This window comes from Netta rufina (assembly GCF_964035555.1).
Source record: "Netta rufina genome assembly, chromosome: 3".
NCBI lineage: Eukaryota > Metazoa > Chordata > Aves > Anseriformes > Anatidae > Netta > Netta rufina.
In genome coordinates, this window is record NC_140125.1 from 16,960,779 (window position 1) to 16,988,589 (window position 27,811).

General features: G+C 33.9%; 1 protein-coding gene across 21 annotated transcripts in view; it reads left to right on the plus strand.

Moving 5' to 3' along the window:
• The window catches only part of NRXN1 (neurexin 1), a gene marked incomplete at both ends in the record, with an annotated part of 708,589 nt that overhangs the window by 307,362 nt on the left and 373,416 nt on the right, over positions 1–27,811 (plus strand). For all 21 annotated transcript variants that reach the window (XM_084284087.1, XM_084284084.1, XM_084284067.1 and 18 more), the window contains 3 exons: positions 20,585–20,707; positions 25,467–25,848; positions 26,374–26,564. In XM_084284087.1, coding sequence (XP_084140213.1) covers positions 20,585–20,707; positions 25,467–25,848; positions 26,374–26,564 — 696 coding nt within the window. The remainder of the gene's footprint in view (positions 1–20,584; positions 20,708–25,466; positions 25,849–26,373; positions 26,565–27,811) is intronic.

Sequence of the window (27,811 nt, forward strand, 5' to 3'; positions counted from 1 at the left end):
AGCTGTCACATCTTTTCCCCCTTGTCTTCCCTTTTCTATCAAGTTTTCTTGACATTTTACCTCCAACCTGTGGTGAGGCTGTCAGAACATAGTACAAGAATTTCTATTTTTTAATCTTCCTAGACAATTAACTGTATTAACTGGCTGCTTATAACAATTGGTTTTACTAAGCCATTGTTTTATGGAAACACAATATATTACAGTAAGGACATAATTAATTCTGAGAATAACTGTATTTCTATGATGATTTTTTACACTCTAATCATGTAAAAACCTTAAATTGAACATTTTTTCTCTGTGATATGCATGTTTATGAAACAGAGGGAAACATTTGCCAGATGAATGGACTAAATTTTAACTTCTCTGATATTATTTGGATTAAGAGGCTATATTCTGAAAGGAGAAAAAGGACTGTGATTTTATTTTGAGTCTATGGAATTCCTGAATGGTGTCAACAAAAGTACTGATAGTAAGTATGGTAGATATGAGTTTTGGGTTGTTATTTCTTTCCCTTTCCAACAGGTTTTGCAAGCCATGGACTGGCTTTATGCAAATAAAAACAAAGCTAAGCAACAATAGTAGTTAGAATTTGTAGTGTAAATAGCTTCTCCAAAGTCACCAAAATAACCTCCCATAATAGATTTATAGTCCACAGAGAAAAATAGGGATTGTATTAAATTGTCTTTAAAAATAAAGTTTTCTTGGGGCAAGTTTTTAATCTGAACCATGCTTAAATCCAGACAGATTTTTCAATACAGTACAGGAAATGCTTTCAGGTACCAAGGCATAAATGTAGCCTGCTCAATTAAAATTAAATAAATTAATAAATTAAATTGTTCAATGTTAAAGGTGCATTGCTTCCCTACTGTCTGCTGAAAAAATAAAATAAAATAAATAATAATAATAAAAAACATGTTGATGTCAGTTGTAGGACACTTTTTCTCTGGATCAAGTCCCGAATAGAAAAACAAAGAATTAAAATCCAAGTATAAGGCAAGTTTTAGTTGGTCTGCTGCTGCTAAATTATTTTTTTCTTTTTCCCTAGCAAAAGCAATCATTCTTTTTTCTTAACTTCCTTAATAAAATTAATCTGAAAAAGAGTAAGGTAAAAAAAATGTTAATAGACCCACAACACAATAAATATATTTTTAAATCTCTTTCAAACAAAATTAAACAAAATGAAGTGTCATAAAAATAAATTAAAATGATTTCCAGGATCCACTGTCAAGTAAGTGTTGGATCAAAAGAGAACCTGCAACAGAGTAAGTAAGTAATAACCTCCAATTGTAAACAGCAGGAATATGTTTACTGAACTGAGTTAGCAGTTGTGAATTCTTCTTGGTTTCATACAAAAGTAGTATAACTTCTGTACAGTATATCTTTCATATCAAATGCTCAAAGTTATTTTTCCTTACAGTTTCTTTGTAACCTTTTTGTTATTACAAATGAACTTTCATGATTAGTTCCATCCCCTGTTGTTGCTTGTGTACTGAACAGATTTCTGTGAGCTTTTGTTACCTATTTTGGTAAGTACTACAATACTTTCTTACCCGCACTCGCTGCAGTTTTTCAATAACCAGATAACATTTCATAAGCAATTTCTGTGTTTCAATTTTTAGATTATGAATAATCTATGCTCTAAGCATTCCTTAGAATATGTTTTCTTATTAGGCAGCATAATGGATTTCAGTGGAACACACATAATTTTCTCAAAGCAACAGCATGTACACAACTTGAGTCTTAATTTGTTAAAATCTGTAATAGTTCAATGGCTACCCTTTTGTGGCTTTCAGTCCATTTCAGAGATGGATGTGTACCAATCCTGATTTTATGTTGCTAGAAGTAAATCTATTTTTCATGTTTAGGAAGCTATTTTCAGATTTTTCCATTCCTGTTGCTTAGAAATCAAACATCTTAATGTAATGTCAACAGTGTGACTGAAATACCATTTATTTTAACTACAGTAGCAATAATACAGTTAAGATCAGGATGAAAGTTTCTGTTTTGAATTTGGAGAAAGCACTTTAAAAAAATGTAAAACCAAACATAAACAAAATAGTATTTTTGTTTATGAGAGAAGAAAAGGAAAAAAAATGAATGTAAGCACCTAGTTTCCAGCAGTGAATTGAAAAACTAGCGAATTAAATATTACACCTCATTTTCCCATTCTCCCTTGAGTGCAGCCTGAAACTTGTCTTCTGTTCACTGCAATCCAATGGCCAGCACAACTGGCTAGTTAGAGCTCAGATTTTTGTAGCAATTTGTACTACACTTCGTCATAGCATAACTTCACCTCTAGTTGATGTCCTGTGTTGCAGAAGAGGTGGCATTTTGTGGTCTTCCTCATATGAAATAAATATAGATTTTTTTTAATTTTCAAAATGTTAATAATATGTCAGGTTATTACTGAGCTTGTGTCTCATTAAAAATATTATGGAGACCGTTCACATCATGCCATTTTTGTAGATCTGAGTGACACGCTAAAGTCAAGCTATTTTTATTTTGTGCCAGCTTAAAAGATTGGTATCTTTATAAAACTATATACCACTAGAAATTCCTTCCCATGTCAATCAGAAAATGCCATTCCAGAAATGTTGGTTTTGTTCACCCTTAAATCCAGTATGTTCTTCAAACTGAAAGTTTACAAAATAAAATTGTCCATCAAACAAGTGAAATAAATGGCCCTTTTAAACTGCAGGTATATTTAGGTCAATGTTAAGACCAACATCAGAAGAAAGGGGAAAACTTATGAACAAAAATGGCTGCTATTGTTTCAGTCATAGTATTCCAGACATCCTTTTAAAAATATGACTGAGGTGAGTGATGATGGTTAAAATAACAGAAATCCTTCATGTGCAGGATTGCTTGACACTTGGTGTTCTGTACAAATAACTCTACATTGATTGCTGTACAGCTCTTAGACATTATATACAAAACTGATGAGCTAATTCTTAAAAATTTCCTACGGAGAAATGCATAAAAAAATTAAATTCCTCCCTTGAAGAGGGAAGTAATGTTTGTGCAAGTTTGTGTGAGAAACATTGCATAGATTGCTATTTATTTAGATATTCAAATCTTAAGTGAACTTTATTACACCTAATACAGAGCTCACTTTTCTCCTTTTTGCATACACCATTTTAAGATCAAATCCATCCTGTATTCCTTTATATACTCAAAATACCATTGAAGTATTTTGTTTGAATATGGCTTGCAGATCTTGATCCTTCCTAAATGATACTGAATGTCACGTGGATTCTAAATATCAGGGTAGCATTGCTTCCATTATAATTTATGCTTTACAGTCTGCAATTAAAAGACCAGTAAATCCAATTGAATAGAATGGATTTTTTTCCTAGTATGTTTTAGAGACAGATTTTCATTGTGTGAAATTTATGTGACATCCACAACAGATTTTGAATGCCTAATGAACAAATATAGGTATGCTATATTTCCATAGAAACTGTCATCTGAATGTAAGCAAAACAAATGGGTTAAAAGACAGGGAGTCTACATCTGTACTCAAAGGCTGTCCCACTGGAGTCCTTGGTACATAGTCCTGAATCTGTACTAACACCATCTAGTATCTATATTTCTGGCACTGGCTTGTGAATTAAGGCTGAAAACAGCTAGACGGGGAAAAAAATAGGTTTGAACATATTCAAGGGGATTAAAACATTATTGGATACCCTGTAATTCATTCTGTACATCCACGCAAGCCAATTAAGAAAGATCCTTCTGATTCCTCAGTTTTCTGTAAAATACAGGGTGAAGATGCTGTGCTAGTTATGCCATTAACTCCATCATACTGATCGCTTACTGGAGTTGTGATAACAAAGCAATTCCCCTCTTCCTATAATCTGTTTGCCCACCTTTATTTGATGAAAAGTAGTTTCTGTTTCCCCTCAGTTGTAACCTGCTTCTGCTCCTTGGGCAGAAGACCTTGTACCCAGGGCAAGGTCTGTGACCTGACCTGATGAATAAGCCTTTCATCTTTCCTTCATGTTAGGCAGGAACAGTTGTACTTTTGTTTGTGTTACTTACTATATGTGGATTTTGTTTTAAGGTTGGCTTTCTTTAAATAAGTATAAAAAGTATGTAGCAGATATTTTTAGAATTATCCTTAGCACATATAGCTTGTGAGTTCTGCACAGATAGTTGAAAATAACGTGTTTTGGGAACAGTGTTGACATGTATAAGAATCTCAACTAAATACGTGAAAAGTCATAAGAATGCAGTAGGCTTTTCACAGATACTGATAGATTCTAACACTTAAAAATATTTCTGAAAAAGTCATCTCTGTTCCTTGAATAGTAGGAATGACTTAGATCATAAGGTAATGGGAACTGTCAGGGCCGTTGCTGACCGTTTTTCAATGCTCTGTATACCATTCTTTGTATTTTGTACTGCAGAATTTCATCTATCTTTGAAAAAGTTTGTCATTTACTTTAAAGTTGTGTTGTTCTAGCCCTCCTGTCTGCTGGTCATGTTCTTGCATTGCGTATTGCTTTGCTGACAGCACAAATATTCAAGCATCCATATAGTGGATTTGACTAAAGAAGTGACCCATGAAGAAAATTGTTAATTTTAACTTGCTGAAATTTTCTGAGTGGTTTTTATCACATTACCTTCTATACACACCTGCTATAGTATACAGTAGCAATGGCAGGAGGCTGGAATGGTGTGGAGACAGCAGAAAAGCAACCACTGGTGGAGAGGGTTTGCTTTTATTTCAGCAATGCAAACCTCTGCTTTTCCAAAGTGAATATATCTGGCCTACATCTAAGCAAGAACATAAAAAATAATAAATAAATAAATAAATGCACATATGTTAACAGAAAGGCAAAGGTATCTCTTCTTGAGATGTTGAATGCTTAATATGTATCAGTTAAGGAAAAGCAATTTCAGGCATCTGAAGAGAAATGTTGGTAGGGTTTCTGGGTAAATGTCTGCATGTTCATTTGAGCACATCGTAACTACTTTCCTTCTCTCCTGAATGTGTCTCATGAAAAAAAAAATGTAGGTTATAACTAGGAAATAGTGAGGCCCATTTAGGGAGTTTTGAACTTGAGGAAGACCAACTGAGCATCATGAAGTATTTACATACTAGGAGATAACAGCTGAGGGGATGCTGTGTCATTCACATAAGGTAATAAACATTTTCAATCTGTTTTGTTTTGTGTCTTTTTGTGAAATTTCATATGGATATAGTCTGACAATAGAGGATTCAGTATGCTTTTTTCCTTTCTTTTTACTCTTTTCATCCATCTTCTTTCTCTCTTTCTTTTAAGACCTACATTCTGCTTGTGGTACTTTAAATATATAATTTATTTAACAGGAGCCCCAGAAATCAATATATAGTATTAGTGTATCTGTGGCTTTTTCAAGGCAAGGTGTTGTGCTCTGTAATTGCTAGAAACAGTGAGAAAAAAAATAAAATAAAAAAAATAAATCATTGGGTATCAGATAGTAAGACTTTTAAGTACTGTCACATGAGTGTATCCAGAAACATTAAGATTTTACTGAAAAGCAGTAGACTTTCCAGTTATGATATGTCAGCATATCATTGAATTTTACAAGGCCAGGTATAAATAGTTTTCCATTTAGTATATACGTAAAATACATCTCTTCTGTGGATCAGCTTTCTCTTTAAACATTGGTATACTGCCAAAATATCAACAGAGCCCAAGGGCATGATCTAGAGTTTACTGAAGTTATTCTCCCAAAACTTCAGGCTGAACTCTTGAAGGAAAATGGGGAGCAGGAGATCCCTGAAATATCGATGACAAGAGGACCACTAGAGGATGGGAAAGCAAAATGCCACAAGCATGTAACAGACCATTTTACCAATGGGGGCAAAGTAGTCTCCAGGATGTCCTAAGTGTATATGAATAGATTGTCTTGAATTAATAAATCTAGATTTATATAAACGGGTCCTATCTCATCTTTTGTAAAAGGACTTTTCAGCAGAAGTAGACTTGACCTTTCTACTATTCTAATGGGAAGAAGCAGTAGAAAGCAAGTTTTTAGTGAATAGCAGGTCCTAAATTACTCTTATTCTACTTTTATAATTTTCTTATTTAGCATTTGAGAAGCAAGATTTAATCACATTTCAGGATGGGTAATTTAAATTATCCTCATCATTTTTTGTCATGACAGAAAGTGGCTGTTATAATCTAATCTTGTAGGGATATTGAAGAATGATGTTCTCCTTAGTAGCAGTGTGCAATTATAGAATCACAGATTCATTTAGGTTGGAAAAGACCTTCAAGATCATCAAGCCCAGCCATCAACCCGAGCTACCAATTCCCATCACTAAGCCATTTTCATTATTAAATGCTTTTTCTTCTTGAGAAGAATATATAAATGCTCATGTAATATCATTCTTATGTTAATAAACTGGGCTGCCATAGCAGTCATTTCACAGGAAATCTCTGCTACTAATGGTCTCACAGGAATCTCTACTAACATATTCATACATGATTGGGCAAAGAGGAGGAACACTGAGATAACAGTATTTGAAGCAATTAGATAATTTTGGAAAATCAAACAAAATGCTGCACATGAAGGTTTTCTAAAGGGTTTCAAAATGCTGAATGACTGGATAGTAAAATGGTGGGTGGAATTGAATATCAGTACGTACGAAGTAATTCATACTAGAAAAAGTAATTTAATTACAGCAATGGATTCTGTTAGTACTGAGCTGAAAAAATTGTGACATCATTGTAAATATATCTCATGTAAAACATTCCAGTTCTCAGATGTGACCAGATGTCCCAAGAGATGTTAGCAACTATGGGAAAAGGAGGTAAAAGCAGAACAGAAAAAAAAGCTTTATGCTATTGTATAGTCATTGTCCACATCTTGAATGCTGTATGCGTTTTTAGTTTCTGTTTCACATGATGAACTAAAATAAGAAAAATACAGTGTACTGCAACAAGATATTGGATTGGCTTTCCTACATGGAAAAGCTTGGCAAGATAAATAAATAAAAAATCTGGGAATATATTCTGATGTGTTATGATTACACAGCCATGAAAAGCATCAAGAAGTTAATAGGTAGCATGAAATCGAAACACATGAGGACTTAATGTGATAAGGCACTTTCTGTAGCCCTCAGGCAGTCTATGAGATGTTAGTCAATGGAATCTGTAACTGTATTAAACTAGCAATTACTATAGAGTGGCTATTACTATAGAGTTATACTTTATTACTATAGAGTTAGCCACTGCTGAACGCATAGTACTGGGCTAGCTGGGCTTCTGGTATTACCTGGCCAGGCCGTTTTTACATTCTTAACAGCATTTCATGGAAGAGAGGTTTGTCATTAGCATTAAACCTGATGATCTAGATTCAGCCTTACATCAGAAAGTCAACTACAGAAAGTAAACTACAATCTGCTAGAAGCTTGCAGCATACAATCCTTTCTAAACATCAATTGCTGATCATTGTTAAAGGCAGAATATAAGACTCAGAACTCAGGTGTAAAAACCAGAATGGCTGCTTATGTTTTGTGCACCATTTCCTTTCTAATTTTGCAGCTTCATTTCCTAATCATTTTACCATCAGTTTGTACCCAATATTCAAAGAAAATGGAATACAGTCAGTGAAAGGAAGAATATATGCATCTATCTTGCATATAATCATTCTAAACTATGTAATCAGATTCTGTGAAAATCAGAGTGTTATCACAGAGGTGGCAGTGGAATTCACAAGAAAATATTTCAGTAAATACTCAAAAACAAGCAAACAACAAAACAAAAAAAGCAACATTCTTAGTTAACAGTTAAAAACAGTCAAGTAGTTTGGATAAACTATTATTTATAATAGTTTATACTTCATACTTAAAAACATTGAGAATTTTTTTTTGACTTAATATCAAGAGTTTTCTTGATGGAAATTTTGGTCTGAAGCCCTTTTAAAAGAAAATATTTTTTAGCATTCAGTATTAAGAAAAAGTAGCAAAAGTAACTCAACATGGCTCATATGGTAATGCTTCTAAATTTATCCTTAGATATGAAATGTTATCAGATTTCACATATAAATACCTTTATTCACTTTTCACTTCATTTGTTTCTTTCTTAGAACACTGTTGCTAAGGAATGATGCTGTTGTACTGCTCATTTGTTAATGCTTTTATGTATTTGCTAATGCATTTAAATGTGCTTATAAATTAGAATTCTGTGGAAAAAAACTTCAGTCTTTCTGTTATTGGATTACAGTTTGAAGAGGTTATTTCATGTGATAGAGACTTGTTTAGTATTTTTCCAAATGAATCTGCCTTAAAAAAAAAAATAATAGTAAAATCATTAATATTTTGGTTCAGAAAGCAAGTAAGTATATTAAGAATATGTTTAGGACTTTTTTCCAAATAGGATTCCTTACTAAATCAACGCTACGGTACTTATCTCCAGAACTTTTCAGGGGAAACCAAACAAACAGTCATTTCTTCAGGTAGATACTGCTTTTCTGATGAACAGATCACAGGTTCACAGCCTTCATTGTGTCCTAGTATATAGTAGTAAAGAATTCATATAAGTGTTCATGTTTTTTTGCCTTTTTTTTTTTGGGGGGGGTGGGGGGAATGAAGAAAAAAAAAAGAAGAAAACAGGTTCATGTATGTAACACTTAAGGAAGAGGGAAATTATTACAGAATAAGAAGGATGAGACGCCTGGTTTTCACTAGCACAACTGGTGAGCATTCCAGTAGGTCTGAAGTACGGTAAGGTGAACTGCTAAGTTTGTTCCTCTCACTAGATAATAGATATTATGAATAGAACAGTTCAACATTATTAAAAATAAGTGTTACTGACTTCAGTGGAAATCTGATCAGATTGTATTTCTCACTTTGGTGTGATTAAAAAAACAAGCTGCATAAGGAAAGCTTGACTACCTCTTGTTCAAAGAGGGCAAAAAAAAAAAAGTTACCAAATTGCAGTTTTGCTTAAATTAAAATGATTAAGGATAAATTCCTGACAAGAAATTATTTTGCTTCTTGAGTGTAAAGATCTATGAAATTTGATGTAGACAATAATGAGAAGTACATATGCAGAGAGACTTTGTCCTTCTATATGTAGTGCTGTAATGTAGAAATAGAGTTCTTTGCATATTTGTGTAAATACAAGTTTGAAGAAGTTGATTTCTGAGCCATCTGCGGCATTTTGATTTCCAGTTCTTTATTTCACCTGCAGAAAATATTGTGTAAGTATGTATTAGCTTTAGCTATATGACTGTTTCAAAATGGTACGTTATTTTATCATTGCTTCACTTCTCTGTAGTAATCATTACATGAGTTCAACTTTGATGAAGTCTAGTAAGCACTTAGATACAATATTATTCTGCATTAATGTTATAAGAACGGTAATTCATTTTTCAATGTACTTTACTGAAGAGCTAAAAACATCTACACCCAGAGCAGTTTCTTTTATTAAAAACACTTATACCATATCTAGCACATTTTGCATTTGTGTCTATTAAAATGCATGAAACACCTATCATAACATTTTAAGCACTCAGTAGCTTATTACTGGAACCACATAACTGCTTCCTTATTATGTCTTCGTGACAATGACTTTAACAAATTATGTTCAGGTAGTTGTTAAAATTTCCATCCAAGCACAATTCTCTTTTGAATGACATGTCAAGAGGTTAACTTATGCTCCCTTACAGCTGATTTCTAGGCCTCAATCTTTCAGACAAGTCACTTCAAAGGAGTTATGACTCTGTTGAGTTGAGACATCAAGATAAAGTTGGCTTTCAGAAATGCAGTCCCCTTTAGGAAGCGTGCAAAAATTTTGCCGCAGTTATTTGTCTAGGCAGTACTGAAGCAACAAGACACAAGATGAAGACCAAGACATGGAATGAGAAAAAAGCTATTAAAGGAAAAAAAGGAGCTCTGGTTAATGTAGCTTATACTAATTCTTTGGTATTACTGCTCATTCATTTTACATTCTGTGGGATTTTCCTCAGAGGAGTGAAGTGTATGTATGTAGATATAAAATTTAATTAGTTAGAAGTTCCTCTCTGTCTCTGCACCTTAAGACTTTTCTTAATAATAGTAAAATCTGTGTGGAAAAGAAAGACCAAATAGGTAAGTCAACAGTTCCATTTTTCACACATATGCCATGAACTGTTTATGGATGACCTGTGGAAATCAGATCAGCAATGGAGAATAACAAGCACAGACAGTATGCTTACAACAACTAAGGAGTTCAAGTTTTACCAAAATGTAAGAACTATAGTTGAAAGTATATGTGAAGATTACCTATTGAATTTTTGTCATTTTGTCATACTATGATTGTCCATGCATTCTTTACTACGTAAATTTACAGCAACTTTGAAAGGAATTTCCTAGAAGGGAACAATGCAGATGTGTATACCACAGGCTATCAGAGGAAGAACTTTCCTTGCGTCTCCAGTTAACATTTTATAGATGACAGAAGATACTGAGGAAGTCTGTTGACAAGCTAATCAGCTATGAATAAGAACAACACTAGCTAGAAAAGACTAGTATGGATTCTTGATTTCATAAAATGACATAAATCAAGATACAAAGCGCACTTTAAGAAACTGTAAGTAGGAACATTTGTCAAGAAACTGACTTTTTTTTTCTTTCAATAACAAAACTGTCATTTACTGACACTGAGCACAACTCTTAAGAGAAAACAAATGGCAAAAAACGTTTGAGATATTCTCTCAATATTGAAATCAATTTCATCTACTTAATTTTAAAAGTCGTTGTGTTCATGAGCTTTAGTTTCATACTACAATGTTTCATACTACAAGAGATGGAAAAAACAACAGCCTGGAGGTAAAAGATGCAAAAAAAAAAAAATAATCGCTTGACTGTATATAACCTTATTCTCAAAATTTGCAAGTGAACAGTGAAAAAGGAAAACCAAACCTCACTACTGCAGGTGTCACAGTTACATGCAGCTTCAGTTGGTCACCTTAAATATATATGTGGGAAAATGATAGAAGCAGCTGAACTGTAGCGTGAAAAGCTTCATATAGAATGCTGCTTAGTGTTACCAGAAAAAAAGCCTCATTTGCAGAAAAGAAACACACTTTGGTCTTCTGGGTAACAAAGCTAGAAAAGTTGCTGTAAATTTACCTTTAATAAAATGCCATATTAAATATATGCAAGTTATCTCAAGCAGTCTCAGACATAAGCGATGTGTAAGACAGTCCAATACTTCTGTTCCCAACAAAAACTTAATTGGAATAAGTATCTAGTGTGTTTTAAAATTGTATTTTAGGTTTAAGAATACTGAAAAAGTATGTCCAAAAAATCCAGTTTGTATAGGGAATAGTATTCTTGCTGGTTTCCTACAGGTAAGGAACATCAGACCTGGCTTCTCTCAATTGAAATAAATGTTTAAAGGACATTTACAATATCATCTACAATTATATTTTGAAAAATGTGTGTTCTTTTTTCTTTGTAAGAAAGATTCAAAGAACTATTGTTTACCCTTTTAATAATAGTGGAGTATTTATATCTTAAGATACACATACAATTTTTATGTTCCTGCTACTGCCAGTATACTGAGTGTTCTTCCCTGTGTCCCATATCATCGATAACATTAAGAATCTTAATCCTGGACACACTCTGGTGCAGCCAGAATGGCGGTTCCTCAAAAGCTGAAAAGGTCTAAACGCAAACAACGATGAACTCACTGCACTCATAACTGTAGTGAGGACACTACAAGAATCATACTCAGAGCTAAAAATGACATGACATAGTAATGAAGACATACACAAATCAGCAGAAGTTTTTGCAAATATTTTATAATATAATTTAAGAATGTACAGGATAAGAAGCGCAAACCTTGTACGTCTTCTGTTGTATAAGATGGAAAAATCAGAGAACAATTCCATACCCGTCAAAGTCAATAGGGACTGCTCTTTACAGAATAGAGATCTCTCTGTAGTCGTACATTTGTAATTCCTGAAAATAATCTGAAATATCTATTTCGGTGTTCCTTGTTTTAATCCTGTCTATGTCCAAGATTAAGCATCCAAGAATAAGCAGTCTTCAGAAATTGTGTTTTTAATCCATGATGATTATAAAAATCTTTTAAAACATTTAAGACATAAGCAACAATTGTAAATCTTTAAACATATTCTCTTTATACTTAAATAGGCAAAATGTTATAAGTATTTAGTATTTAAGTATTTAGTATTTTCATTACAAAGAAAGAATATGTATATCTGAATGTGAGATTTAGTTGTTACATAGCTTATAACAGCTGTGCCTTGGGATGAAGACACCTGTAAATTAAGAGGAGCTTATTCTTAAAATAAAGTCACAGTCCATTTTTTTTTCCTTTGTGTGCCAACTGGTTACCAATCTGCTTATTCTTAACACAATGTTCAATATATAATGGTAAAATGAGATTTTTTTTTTTCTGTTATGTTCATTTTTGCCTAAACATAAAGGTAATGCTTTTATAAAAAAGGTAAATCATTGAGAAACATACATAAATTGTACTTATCCTTAAAATGTACTTTAGAGTTTTGACAGTCATGGCTTGATATAAATGGGCACAGTCAATATCAAAGTCAGAAAGCCTTTGTGATCAAAGATTTTCCCACTTCTTCCCATTTGTCAGTTACAATCTAACCAAAGTATACCATATATAAACTCCAAGTCTCCCAGAGGAAAAAAAAAAAAAAAAAGTACTAATATTTTCTTCAAAAAACACTGCAAGTTAGGTTATGTTTCCTTCACTGTGTTTAAATGGAAAGAAAGAGGGCAGACTTAGGTGGGAACAGTAGTAAAGGACTACTACTCATATCAGGTTCCTCCACCATGAGGGTATGCTTAGAAATCTATTGCTAATGTTGTTCATTAGCCTTCAAGCCTTCAAAAAGCAGAAAATGAACTTATCTTGGGATCTTTTTCCTCCTTAAAAACCCATATCGCACAAATCAGAGTAATAAATGAAACTCCGTTAGTCACACGAAAATAATGAATATTGGACATTCAAGTCATTTCAGAACAATAATAATAAAAAAAATAAATCGAATTCCATTGTTGGTTAAAATTGATGTTTCTTGTTAGTTTTGATACAATTTTACACAGCAGTTTCCAAGTCAGTACTTGTGATTTTTAATCATATTCATATTCTAAGAGGGAACACAATAAACACAGAGAACTTCAGATGAACTTCAGATGAATTAGACAGAATTTTCTACCAGTTTTACAAAGTTTTTTGCTACATAGAAATTGAAAGGATTTTTTAAATTGAAACCAAATTCCAGGATAAGAAAGTTTTCTATAATTAAAAGTCTGTATCTGCAAATTTTTGTATTGTAGCAGTATGCTTCCTTGTGCAACATGCTAGCTTACACAAAAAGGTTATCAAGACAATTTGATTTATTTGATTTATTCTGTGCCTCTGTATGTCTAGGTAAATTGTTGCAGTGATTCTGTCCATGTTTTTCAGATCCCTCCTCTAGTGTCCAGACTTTCTGTCTGGTTTCTTTTACTGTCAGTTTTCAGTGTTAATAACTCCAGGCTCAGCTCATGTGGTGTTCTGGGAACTGGGGAGCTGGATGAGAAAATGGGGTAGCAGGCTTGTGAAATGAAATGGCTGCTTTCCTAATGCACTGAAGTAGCATAAGTAAAATGAAGCTGAAGATTTTGATTTCAAGGTGTTTAAGTGTTAAGTGCACCTTATTCTGTCCAAACAAAAAGCTTAAACATATTCAGATTAATATTTTAGTGGCAATGTCAAAACTAATGCAAAAATAAACTAGGGTTTACTAAAAGCCACACAAGTAGTGTGTGGAAGTGAATCTGCTGATTCACAAGTCAGAGTTCTAATGTTTGGGTGCCCTTAAAAAAATTAACATAATTTGAGGCAGGTTATGACCTTATGGTTTGTTTGTAATGCTGACCTTACGTTTTTTTTGGTTGTTGTTGTTGTTTTGTTTGTTTGGTTTTTACCTACAATAAATACAACACATATAGTCTTGAATTGAAGCCTACTTTAAATTTGCAGTTATTTAGCATAGAATTGTTGTGTGTTGCACTTGCCTTATGTACAAAGTCCATTGTCATGCTCAAGATAATTTCTGAAAATTTGCCTGAAAGTGTTCAGCAGTAGAATGAAAAAAGCAAGAACCAAGGTCATTGACTTTGGTGTACTTTTGTTCAGGTGGATTCATAAAACCTACAGTAGCTGTAGCATGTTTTATCTGATAGTTATGATCCTTAGAGAATAGTACAAAGAGAAGGTGTAGTCTTATTAAAAATCCATAGATTTAGCTGGCTTCTGTTTTTAGCTGTTAAAAGATAATTCTACTTTATTATTTCCAAGAAGGAAAATCACCTGTTCTTAGGGCTGTTTGTGTTTCACTTACTTAGACATGGCTTACAAAATTAAAATTAAAATGCAGCTGATTCCTAGCAATAAATATTTTAAATAATGGAATGAATAGAGAAATGTCTCTGAGCTAGGTTAGGCATTTCATAATGTAAAAACAAATCAGGTTTCTCCTCTCATGTACTCAGAGTTCATGTAGCTGTGACTGCAATTTCAAAACCATTTTTTCAAAAAATATGGCTTTAATAACATATACCTAGTTATTAACAAGTGAGGAGCACTTCAGAATTTCAGTGTCTTCTGTGTATACTTTTATGTATCAGGGAAGTCTAGCTGCCAAGACTTACAGCTCAGAAGTTTACTGCTTTCTGGAGTTTTTGTTGTTGTTTGTTTGTTTGTTTATTTGTTTTCTCCATGTAGGTGAAATTAAAGTTCTGTTTGTAAAGTTCTAGTTCTGTTTGTAGTGAATGGGTTTGCACAAGACAGTGGTTTACCAGCAGCACCTTTGTCAGCAGGCACCAAGAAATCTTATGATTAATCAAATAGGTCTGCATGTGTTCTGTCTTCCTTACTTGATCCACTGACTGTGTAAACACTTGTATCAACAACAGTTAATATCTCACAGCTCTGAAGACATTAATGGATGGGTATGCCCCCTATCACAGCCCAAGTTAAAAGCTTGCCTTAGGCAGAAGATAGACAAGGCTGGGAGAGAGGAGATACGTAGCAGTTCAGATTGTCGTCAGGGAAAGGAAGTTCATAGAAAATACAGAAAAGTGACAGGCAAATGCCCTCAGACCCGGTTATGGTATTTCATTCCTTGATTTGTTGTTTTTCACGTGTTTCTGTGCATTATTTTATGCTGGCTTTCCTTACTACACAACATTAAATGTAGTCAGCTTGTAGTTTGGTCATTTAAAGAAATCCAACAGAACTTTCAAAAGTACCTTGTTTATCTTTCTGCATGTCTACATGAGTGCATGTACAGAAATAGATTTAATATTATATTTCAGTTTCTCAGGATAATATGGGAAAACCTAATCTACAAAAGGAACAATGGCTAATGAACAATATTAGCAACTCTAATCTGCTGTTTTGATTTACAGAATGTCAGGTTTAATTTTCAAAACTAACAATAACACCCTAAATTGACAATACATTACCTAAATTGCCAAAGGCAATTCTGTCTATAATAAATCTATTGTGGGATGGAACATTGTGAGCAAGCAGAGCAGATATGTTTTGCTTGATGTTATTCAGTGAATGTACCGTTCTTGTGCAGGTATCTGTTTGACTCTGTTAGGAAGAAGATAAACTTGACAGAATTCTATTGGCCTGAGATAAGACTTTCTTAAGTTAATTTGTCAATTAGTTTTAAATGATAAATTGATACACATCACTGATTTTTAAAAGGCAACTAAATTTTTCTGTTAGTAAGAAACGTGCATAGCCAAGCAATTTCTGAATTATAAATCCAGATGCAGTCATTTAAAACACAGTTGATTCACTTTAATAATTGACTTTTCAAATTAAGGTTTGCAAATGGGTGGGTCAGAAGATCAGAATCGTTTCTGCAGCCAACCACTATAGAAATGATAATGAAGATTAAGAGACTTACCCCTATTTGTCTGTTTCTGCATCTGGTTCTGGAGGAACCCTTTCTGAATACTCTCCGTGCTGCAGACTTAGCCACTTACTCTCTCAAATTTCAAAGGGAAAATGCCACTTGAAATTGATTGTGGTATTATGAATAGTTGTCCATTAGCAAACTAGGCTGAAACCCTTGGCTGTAATGACCAATGAAGTGTTACTATCAGTTTTCCTGTAACTGACTTGGGTTCAGTAGGTTAGTATAGCATTTCCTGACTCATCCCATCTCCTTTCCAAGTCTCTTTTTACTTAGTCTTGCTTTTGATATTTCACTTTTTATACGTACTTTTGATCACAGAATTTAATGCTTTGATCAACTCTAGGTGGCATTTTGTTACATTCCTCCCTAGTGGGGTATGGCATTGTAGGAGCCAATAATACCGTCTTGGTTCAAAGATAGTTTTGGATGTGTTTTTGTACAATGCCAAAAGCTGGTATCTCAATTCAAAGTGACCGGTTTGGTTTAGGATATTCCGTTCAAACAGTTGATTAAATGTTCTCCCAGCTTGAGTATAATAGGATAAAAGTCTATAAAAGAAAAATTAAGTGTATGTGCCACTATTAATTAACAGGCCAATTTGAATTCAGCGTATTTTCAGTTCTTGGACTAGGCTGAACAGGCTACCCACAAGTGAGTACATTGAACAGGAATCTTCATAGGATATTTAGAATATTTAGTCCATTGGAAAACAATGTTTATCTTTCAAAGGTTTATAGTTCTTCCCATTAACTGCTAAAAGAAGCAAAATCAGTTAGATTCTAGCTGAGGTACTTATAGTCCTCTTCATTGGGTGCTTCAGTAAGGATATAATTTAGGATGTTCGAGGCTTTACATTTAAATGTCCTGGTTCGTAATGAATTCCATCATCAAAATTTGTACCTCTCTTGGCCACACAGTCTGTATTCTCCCATGGGGGGGAAGGCTGTACAAGCAATTATGTGGATGTGCTGGTTTTACTGCCAGGATGGACTATGAGCAAATGTGGGAGACATAGAAGTGCCTATATTTGTTTATTTGGTACTATCCAGTCACTCTAGGGATGCATAAAATCTTGTAGTTATTTAAACCTTTAACATAGAAAGAGATGAACACATATATTGATAATAAAATTTTATTTAAGCAAGAGGAGATAGTGGATTTTTGTAGGTTACAACCTCTCTCTGAAAGAAAAAGTTTAAGACTTTAAGGTATTGGTATCTGAAGCAGTAACTCAGAAAAGTGAGTGAGTGCTGGGTACATGAAGCAAATGGACTGTGTCCTATCTAGAAAGAAAGAAATGAGCTCCAGGGGAAGGACAGCGTGGGAAATACATTCAGATTGGAGAGACTTAAGGTCAGAAGGGTAGTATCAATCCACAGAAAACACAGGAAAAAATCAATTGGGATTTTTTTTTTTTTTTAATAAGGACTCTTTTTTTTTTTTTTTTCCTATGGGAGACATTTAATGTTTTGTGGTTTTGTTTGTTTGTTTTTTAACCCCCCTGCATGTACACATGCACACACACACACACACACAACATGGTATTACACCAATTCTTATTTAAATATACTAGCACTTTCTGTTGGTGTGATCTTACTGAAGTAAATGGAATCAGATGAGTGTCTTATTATAAGACTGAAGAGTCAATCCTTTAGTGGATTTAGATTTATAGTAAATTCACTATAAACTAGAACACTATAAACCAGGACAAAATAAGAGTCTGAACTATTATGATCTGAATAATAGTTCAGAGTAATATTGTGATCTAAATTAAAATTCAGGCCAATATACTTGAAAGTCACTGAGGAAAAATACTAATTAAAGCTGTTTGAGGTAGCCTCAAACATTATATATTTCATCTGATAAAATATATAAAGAATTTCCTACTGCAGTCCTTTCACCCTTGTATGGTATCAAAAACACGTGTTTTTGTGACTGGGTGTGCTTAAGCATTTAGAAAAGTTTGTCTTAAATACACTACGCATGAGCACATTTACTACTTTGATAAGCAAAAACATATTCTTGGCCAGGAAGCAGCCCAAGCCCTACATTCTCTACAGGAGAACACCTGTTCTTCCCTATTCAACTCTTCAACCTCAATGAGAAACAATGCTAATTTGCAGAGATGTGGCAGTTATATATACAATATCTAGACAGTAGAACTTACTATTTTGTGGTTCCATATATTCTTTCTGACAAAGAGGAAGTCTCTCTTCTCTCTTAGAGGCAGCTTCAGGAAAGGAACCCTCTTTTCCATACAAAGTATCAGGTTTCTAGAATGCTTTCAGTGCATTGCTTCTATCATGTGTTATACCCAGTTTCATCCCTGTCATCCTATTTTCCTTTCATTCCAGATCTGGATTGCACGCACTGCAAATGAAGGCAACTCACACAGGCAGTTCTCACATTTTTAACTCAGATTTTTAACTCAGAGAGTAACTACAAAAGGAAATAGACTGATAACTGGGAAAATATACATTTAATATTACAGCAGAAAGAGTTTACAAGTCCCTAACCATTAAAAGGTAATAGGTGTATTTGCCTGTATAAATGTGAGCAACTCCATTGGATTTGATATTCGTATACACTGAGGCTCCTTTACATGAATAAGACACTATAGGGGGTTGTTAATGTGAGAGCAAATTAAAATTGCATATGCTTTTAGGTCCCTTTAGAGAACCATGTGAAATAAGGATTATTAAACAGTCCAACTCCTAAAAAGTAGAAAAAAAAAATGAGTTGGAACAAAAAATGAATAAGGATTAACATATTTAAAATAACAGTAACTGATCTATTTCTGCACAGGTCTATTCTCTCTAACCAAAATTTTTACTGATGACATTATTTTCTGTAAGTCCCTCTCTTGTCTTCCACATGTAGTTAGAAACCCCTTCCTTTGGTACTTTTGAAAATACCAATGAAATGTAGGATAATAGAATTTTCTTAAAGAGAATTATTCACTGTATCTATATCATTGTATCATTAAAGAACATTATTAACTTAAGTTTTGTTCAAAACTGCCCTTTCTCTTGTCAGAATAAGTTAATATAGAAGGAACAGAATAATTCAAGTAGTTGACACAAGTGAGTACACATGAATCTCTTTCTGCTGTGTTTGCATACTTCCCCTAGTCTTGTGTAAATACAGAGAATTAATCAGAGAGAGAAGGCAACATGGTTATCAGTAGAACCTTGCTGTCTTTGCTGTAGCTATTGTTTTTAATGCAGAAGATACTTTGACAGGATCAAAGATTGTATACAAAGGCAGAGCAATCAATGCCAATTGAAAAAAATGCTGATAGGGAGAAAAGAAAAAAAAAAAAGAAAAGAAAAGAAACAAAAACTGTCAAAATCGCTGAACACCCACATCAGGCTGTTTCCAATATGCAGTCCTGAATTCAGACAGGCTTTGATTTTACAGACTGTTCTATAGTATACCCATCTATTAATAAACCTCTCTATCACAGTTAGTCTGTACCAGGTCGTGAAAGATTAAAGGAATCCAAAAAGAAATGTGCGAGAGTCTCAGAACCAGTGGCATATTGGATATAGTCACCTGGAAAATTACAGTAGAGGTAATGGGTGCAATGTCAAGTTCTCATGTCAAGTGTTACTACACTGTATGTCTTTCTTTTTGTAACCATAAGCCTCAGTCACATAAACATAAGTCACAGAAACTGGGAAAAAAAAAAAAAAAAAAAAAAAAAAAAGGTAAGGGAGGTCTGCCTCTATCTTGTGAAAAGGTAATTCATTAATTGCAGATTAGCTTTCACTTTTGGACAGTTACCACATAGTGTCAATAACTCAGGTTGGAGCACAAAAGTTGTGATTGATTGGTTCAGTGCTTGTTCAATCTTTGATTCATATCAGAGATAGTTCTCAGTCAGCATTTCTCTTTCTCTTTCTCTTCTTGGCCAATAGTGCAAAGGATGATTTCCATAATCGTTTTATTGACCATACTTCAGTTGGTGTGAGTACATTTTACCATATATAAAATTGTATTTACTTCAAAAGTGCTTGTTGAACTGCTTATAAAAATAGAGTACAAGAAAAAGTAAATGAGAAGAAAAGGGAAAGTAAAATTTGGTGGTCAGCTCATATTAGAAGGAACTGAATAGGAATATTAAAGAGTCATCAAGACGATAAGGTAATAGATAATCTTCTGAGAATCCAAATAAAAAAATGTAGGCTGATGTAGATAAAGAAAAACTTGACATATACATATACACATGCACGTTTACTGCTTATACCTTTCACCCAAACTATTTTTAATGAAGGAACAAAATTCAGTGTTAAAAATCCATGTTGAAATTTTCCTTCTGGCGACATTTCTTAAAGGCTTGTTCATGACTGTAAAATGTGTAACTAAATCCATGTTGACTGTACCCATTTATGACAACCTGATTCATTTATTGTACATATATAATAAATTTATACAGTTAAATAGACAGTAGAAGTGTTTTAAAATAGTAGCTCTATATTTTGAAAATTGCTTATACTTGGTAATTTTCTTGCTTGATAATGACTTTTGGTGAGTTTTGCCCAGCCAGTCTCTTTCTCTCTCTCTGTGAGGTTCACATGTAAACTGATTTAAAGATTGCATAATGATTGTTTGGCATATCCTACAGGCAAAGGTCCAGAAACCCTTTTTGCTGGCTATAACCTCAATGATAATGAGTGGCACACAGTGCGTGTGGTTCGTCGAGGAAAAAGTTTAAAGTTAATGGTGGATGACCAGCAGGCCATGACAGGTAGTATGGCATTGTGACTTCATGTTACTTGGAGGGGGGTGGGGGGAAGGGTGTTGTGGAGGGAACACACAAAACAAAAAATGATAGAAGTAAAATGCCTTTATCTGAAAGCAACCAACACTTTCTTTATTTGAGTAAGATCTATGTTGTGCATCTTGAAATACTATTACTACAAGTGCATTTATTACACTTGACATTAATATTACTGTAACACTGCTATTGAAATTAAGAAAACCTGCTGACTTAAATGAATATTTTTATACAGTAATTGGAGAGAAGTCATTTGATACATCACTAATGAAAAGGCAAGTAAAATGCTTTTGCTAACATACTAAGTTTAAACTAAGACTAAGCTCTAAGCCGTTGATGTAAGAGGGAATTTCAAAAACATTTGAAGGGTATTTTGTCACATTTTCAAGTCTTGCGTCATGTTTGTCTTGAACACTAGAATGGTAGTTTTGTTGTGGGAATAAAAATGGTATGAATGCTAGTAGATGTTACAAATACATTCCTATGATGTCTCAAAAATGATAATAGAGAAGATTTTTTTCTGCCTTTGTTCTGCTAAATATTTCTAACGTGTATTGTTAATAGGAACAGACCTTGATTTCTTGCACAGTACATTGAGCCTACTTTTGTTTTATCTATTTAATATTTTCCTTTGTTTTTATGTTTAAATAGCTTCTATCATTTGTTTTAGGCTTTGTTAAAATGGTAACAATTTTAATGTTTTTTAAATGGAAAGCATGTCCTGTAGTCCTTTTTCACTCCAACCAAATACTCAATATCATGTCACTGGTAGAAGAATAATTACGAAGGTATTCCTGGAGCTGAAAAATATTTCTAGGATCATATATTACCAATAGATCTTCCAGATGTGAAGCAAAGATTTAGTCTGTGTATGTGATGATGTTTTGGGTCATTGTCCCTAGAAAGCAGATGGCCTAAATCTGTTATTTTCTTGTCATGAAAATATATATATAGTACCTGAGGAATTAGATCAAAAATATCTTCTTGCTGCCTCAACTCGTGACTGAAATATTAAAGTTACTTTTGGGACTCTATCTAGTTAGAGGAAGCTGTTTAGAACAGAAGAAAATATAGTCTTTAAAACCAAATTTGTATTTCCTTTGCTCCTTATGGCAGAGTTTACATTAAAACACAATACAGGTTACAAAGTCATCAAGAAGGATTAGTTTTGCTTTTGGGATGAGTGCAAACTGCTTAACAGAGCTGTAGAAATCTAAGATATATATGAAAGAGTGAAATGAAAATCAGAGTTTTCTATGAAGTATAGTGTAGTCAATGAAGTAATAAGCAAAGAATGCAGGACTCCACTATTTTTTAGTCCTTCTAAATTGTGAATCAGATGTCATGATCACAGCAAAGAAATGTTAAAGCCAGTGAGTTTTAGTTGCCTGTTAATCCAGGGAAGGTACTGTCTGTCCATCCAGCTTCTTGTACAACACTTGTATCCACTCCAGATGTCAGTACACATATCAGAAATTTTCCTGTTAACTCAAAATAATTCTCAGATCTTCAAGCTGGAAGTTGCCCACACACGCATAATCCACAGATTTTGATTTTTCTTCACCCAAAGGGAGAAAATTGTCCCAGTACTCTGGAGGGAAAAAATCTTCCAAAATTCCCTTCTGGAAGCTGTGTGGACATTGCTGTGTGGACATTGCTGCGAGAAGGAAATTGGTGTGGGAGAAGGAGCTATAGGAAACTTGAAACTCTGACAACAAGGGAAATCTGCTGTTAATCCCAGTATAATTACGTTTTCTTTATGGAGTATTTCTGTTGCCATATAGAAACAGCTGTGTTTTTGGTTTTTTTTTCGAACATAAAATTTTCTCCAACTTAAATTTGTACTTCCATCTTTGGTAGACAGTCAAATGTATACAATGCAATTAAACATGTAATAGTTTTGAATTTCCTAATGAGCTAGTGAAAGAGTTGCCGTATCACATTGGAGTGCTTTTGCTTTAAGCTGCTTAGAACTTCCCTTCAGATGTCCCAACAATCAGAAATATGGTTAAAAAATAACCTTGAAGTTATTTGTGTGAAACATTATTATTGGATAACAGAGAGAATGAGAAAAAAAAATAAATAAATGGAGTTGCTTCCCATAATTTCAGTTTCCTCTGCATTTAAAAAACAAAACAAAACAAAACAAAACAAAACACCACAGGTCAAGAAAGCTTAAGCTGGAAGGGAAACCATTAAGTAGTTCAGCCTGAGTTTCCATCTTTACATGTTATAAAATATCACCTATTCATCCATTTATTGAACACTCTGATACACTCACCTTTGATAAATGTGTAATTTATGCATGGGTAAACAATCGTTCAGAATCATAACTAGCTTCCATTGGAAGTCATGCAGGTAATTTTGTAAATTTTGCTCAGCGTAGAAGAGTTCAAATACTTGCAGTACATTATTTTATTTCCTTGAAATCTGTAGAGAATAAAAGACAAATGAAAGAGATTGCTACAGTTGGATGTTGGAAAGGATACCTAGCTCATGATTATGACAAGACATTCACTAGGCCTTTTGTATGATGTTCCATAACACTAAAACAGGTAATGCATTTTGTGCACCAACCTGGCAAGTTTAAATAACAGCAACAAAACCACACACAAAACAGACCAGCTTGTAAGTAAAAAGTGGAGTTTCTTTCTTCATTGTTGTAGCTGCAAACACTGTGGAGCATTATGTGAAGTCTCAAGTCCTGTTAGCAACTTTGTACAACTAAAATGTTAGGAGGAGATTTGGGATGTGAGCCCAGATTTCTAGAACTTTTTTTATTACTGTGCTGTAGAAAGAAATACATTTAAGCTAGTGAATGTACAGAGGATACGGAGCTACAGGCCAAAGCTTAGTGGATTTTTGCCATGACATTTACGCAATGCCATCTGAAGTGATATAAGGCTGGAATATATAATGTTCCTTCTCTAAAAGATGAACTTCAGCTCTCTCTGGCTGTGATCTAATATACAACTCTTGGTCTTGTAGAAAGTTGTGGATCTGGCATTTTTCAAGACATCTCCCTGGCTGGTTATTGCAAGGAAGAACCCACCTTCATTAATATATGAGGGAACAAACATGTTTAGAAATGATGTTTGGAATGTTTGGAAACAAGGCCACCAACAAGGCTGTCCTTGGGGATTAAGAAACTTCTTACACTGCTCAGCCTGTATGACTACTAATTGCTGATGGTGTTTAGTGCTATCAGTGAAGTCATATCTTACAAGGAATGCATCCTGCTTGGAAAAAAAAAAAAAATCATAAATTATTAGCTTTTTTTTTTTTTTTTTTTTTTTGGGGGGGGTGGGGGTCTGAAAGGTATTAAGGTATTATTCACTCTAACTTTAGTGATATATGTATTCCTATCGCTGTGCTGTGACTGAACCAGTTTGTGACTCCATGTCACTGGGCAAAACCCAAATATATTCATCTTGCCCTAATACTTGTTCTGTTCATGCACGTATACACAGACACTTATAAAAGCTATGAAAGTCTGAGCCTGCTGCAGGCATATCCAGTCTAAGTCAGAGCTCACTCTCTTCTACTGAAATAGTACATACAGGACAGAACAGAGGGAACTTGGCCTTCAACACTTTGCAGTGCAACTGAAAGAACATTATAAAGCAACTTCATGCCAGTATTTGTTCCAACTTGCTGTTAGCCCTCTTTGTACTACATGAGACCAAAAAAATCATAAGGAACGGGCAAATCTAGCCCGTAGATTAAGTTGTAAAATTGATTTGTAATGAAAGGAATTTTGTCATCAGACCTGTACAATGTGTTGATGAATTTTCCTTGTACTGTCCCGCTTCTTTAAAATGAGCCTGGAGAAAAAAAAATCTATGTACTGTTAGAAAAGGGAGCTCTCCAGTGGACAAAATTTTGGTCTGCTGGATAAGTAATTTAATAACTAGCTTAAATACTGAACTGTACACAGTGTGCCGTGGCAGCATTGATGCTTTTCTTCAGGCTAGCTATACAGTCAGCAAATTTTAGACTTTTGTCTATGCACAACAAGGAAGGACCCAAGTGTAATTGTCAGGCTTGCTTGTGTTCTCCTCTCTGATGTAATAAAATCCCTTGCTATTTTCAGGATTACAAAAGACACTGGCATATCCCTTACTGCAGACTTTCAGCTTTGTTCATCTCTTGGGTTGTGACTGCCTTCACCCATGGTTTGTCCCCATGATAAAAAGCTTTCAAGGAAGGTTCTATCTACCCTTGCAGGACAGGTATTTTCAGGACTGTTTAAACAGGAATCCTTTCTTATTCCCATCAAATCATGCCTTTTTAAGCAAAACACATGGAGAAAAACCCCTCTGACCCTTACACTATTCTGTGAAAATCTAGCATTGTAGTTTTAGCTTAGATTGATCCTTGTATGCTTAATGTTGTGTTAACTAATTGCTCTTGCTCATAGTAAAATCAAATATCCGATTAACTGTAGCCGAAGTGTGGAGTTTTATTGGCAGTTTTATATACTATGGTACTGTTCTTCAGTTTAGAAAGCTTGCTGTTGGCCTTATCCAAACAGAAAAAAACTTGGTGGAAAGATTCCCAGATGTTTAACAGTAATTTGAATGAACTTAGAAAAATCTTCTTCAGAGTCAAGGATTGCCCTGAACATTCTGAAAAGTGTGATTTTTTTTTGCAGACACTTAATCATGTGATGTGTTTTTTGACTTCCCATTTCAAATGCTAACATGTATTTTCTTTTTACTGTTTGAAGGTCAAATGGCTGGTGACCACACACGGCTGGAATTCCACAACATAGAAACAGGAATAATAACTGAACGGCGCTACCTGTCTTCTGTGCCTTCTAATTTCATTGGGCATCTGCAGAGCCTTACATTTAATGGCATGGCATACATTGACTTATGTAAAAATGGAGACATCGATTATTGTGAGCTAAATGCAAGATTTGGGTTCAGAAACATCATAGCAGACCCTGTAACCTTTAAAACAAAAGCAAGTTATGTTGCATTGGCCACACTACAAGCATATACCTCTATGCACCTTTTTTTCCAGTTCAAAACAACCTCTCTGGATGGATTGATACTTTATAACAGCGGTGATGGAAATGATTTCATTGTGGTTGAATTAGTAAAAGGGTATGTATGGATGACTTTAATGACAAAAACAGTCTAGACAAAAAGTATATATATTCAGGAGAAAGACAATGGAAAGTTTAGAATACAAATCTTTATCTGACTGGGTATATCTGATGGATGAATGTTTTCTCATGTTAAACTTCATATGAGTTTTTCTTTCAGATAAAAATAGATGCCCGAAAAATATGAAATTAAATAATACACATAATTTCTATAACATTTAACCCAAAGAAGCATTAGATGATAGCCTTCTTCTTGTTCTCTATGTATGTATGTACGTACGTGTTGGTACAAGGAATTCTCCTCATTTTCCAGAAACTTGGGAGTTCATCTCAGTTCATGTAAATGACCAGTGATTTCTCTGAATTAAGGTTGCTTGCCCATTTGACATTCAGTGTTATCTTCCTTTTTTACCAGTACTACTGAGAAGTACAAGGAAATAGAAAATATAAGATGTATTAATAATTAGTGTCCCCTTGTTATGTAAAGAAAAGGAAACTTCCATTTTTTTTCCTCTTTTCCCAGCTATTTACACTATGTGTTTGACTTGGGAAATGGTGCAAATCTCATCAAAGGAAGTTCTAATAAACCTCTGAATGACAACCAGTGGCATAATGTGATGATATCAAGAGATACCAACAACCTCCACACTGTAAAGATTGACACAAAAATCACAACACAGAGCACAGCAGGAGCCAGAAATTTAGATCTGAAAAGTAAGTACAGTAATTCCTGTATAAACTACAGTGAGGATCATTACAGAATGATAACCTGAACAAGTCATGCATGTATTGTAATACCGGATAAAATTAAATCTGAAAATAATTTGTATTTCCACACAAGAGGAGATTTTGTTAGCCTGACAATGCCAATTCAGTAGTAGTTCTGCACAGTTAGGTTCAACTTTAAATGTAGAAAATCTAAGAACACAGAGTGGACAAATATCATACCAAAAGATGACTGAGGTATTAAGGGAGCTCTAAAAACCTTACAAAGAAGGCTTGACTTTATGTGAACATAAGTTACGTAAGTGACATGCAGAAACCACAGCCCAAGCTGTACAATATAACTAAATACGCTTTGGAGAATTGATGACTTCTGTGTAAGAGGTTTGGGGAATATTTTGTCCTGGTTCCCATTGTTAATTATTCCACACAAAACTTACCTTTTATTGGGAAATAAATATGATGCAGTATTTTTATATAATAAAACGTGTGATAGGTAAAACAATCTTATGTGGCAGTCCTCTAAAGAAATTGTCAGCTATAAATAGAAGTTGCTCTGTGTATTAAACTATATACTATATACACATACTTAAATATCTATTGTAATTTCAACTGCAGTATATGATAAACTGTTCTGTAGATCTAAAACTACATTTTATAGGTCCAGATAGATTCTTAAGATCTATTTGGATAACCAAACTCATATATGTATTTTAAAACAAGTAATAGTAATTAATTGTCAAGATGGGCTTCTGAAGAGCTCATTTCCATCAGAGGAAAGTATAATTTATACTGAAAAAGTATACTTTTTAAATACTGCCTACTTAATCAAACATAAGAAAAAACATTCTGGTCACATGAAAAAAATATCATATATTTTAAAAAGCTTTATAAAAGTTCCTGTTAGGAAAACCAAAATTTTCTAACAGTCAAAGAAAATTTAATATTTCAAAAGCTGGGATGTTCAAAGTAGACATTAATATTCCATCAAGAGCTTGTTCCTTGCTGAATTTTCTTTTATCTACCTCTGAGTCACAGATAATGAGCTAACCTTAGTAATTATTCTGGATTTTTTGATATTTTACATGTTTGCTTCACTTGAAAGTGCTATTAAGATTGTTAGGAAAACTGTATCTTGATATGTCATAGTCTTCAGTAAGAGCCTTTTTATCAGAAATGCTTGGTTTATAAATTAAAGCTTTTTGGATCGCTCATGCTCCATTCTCAAAATTGTACTT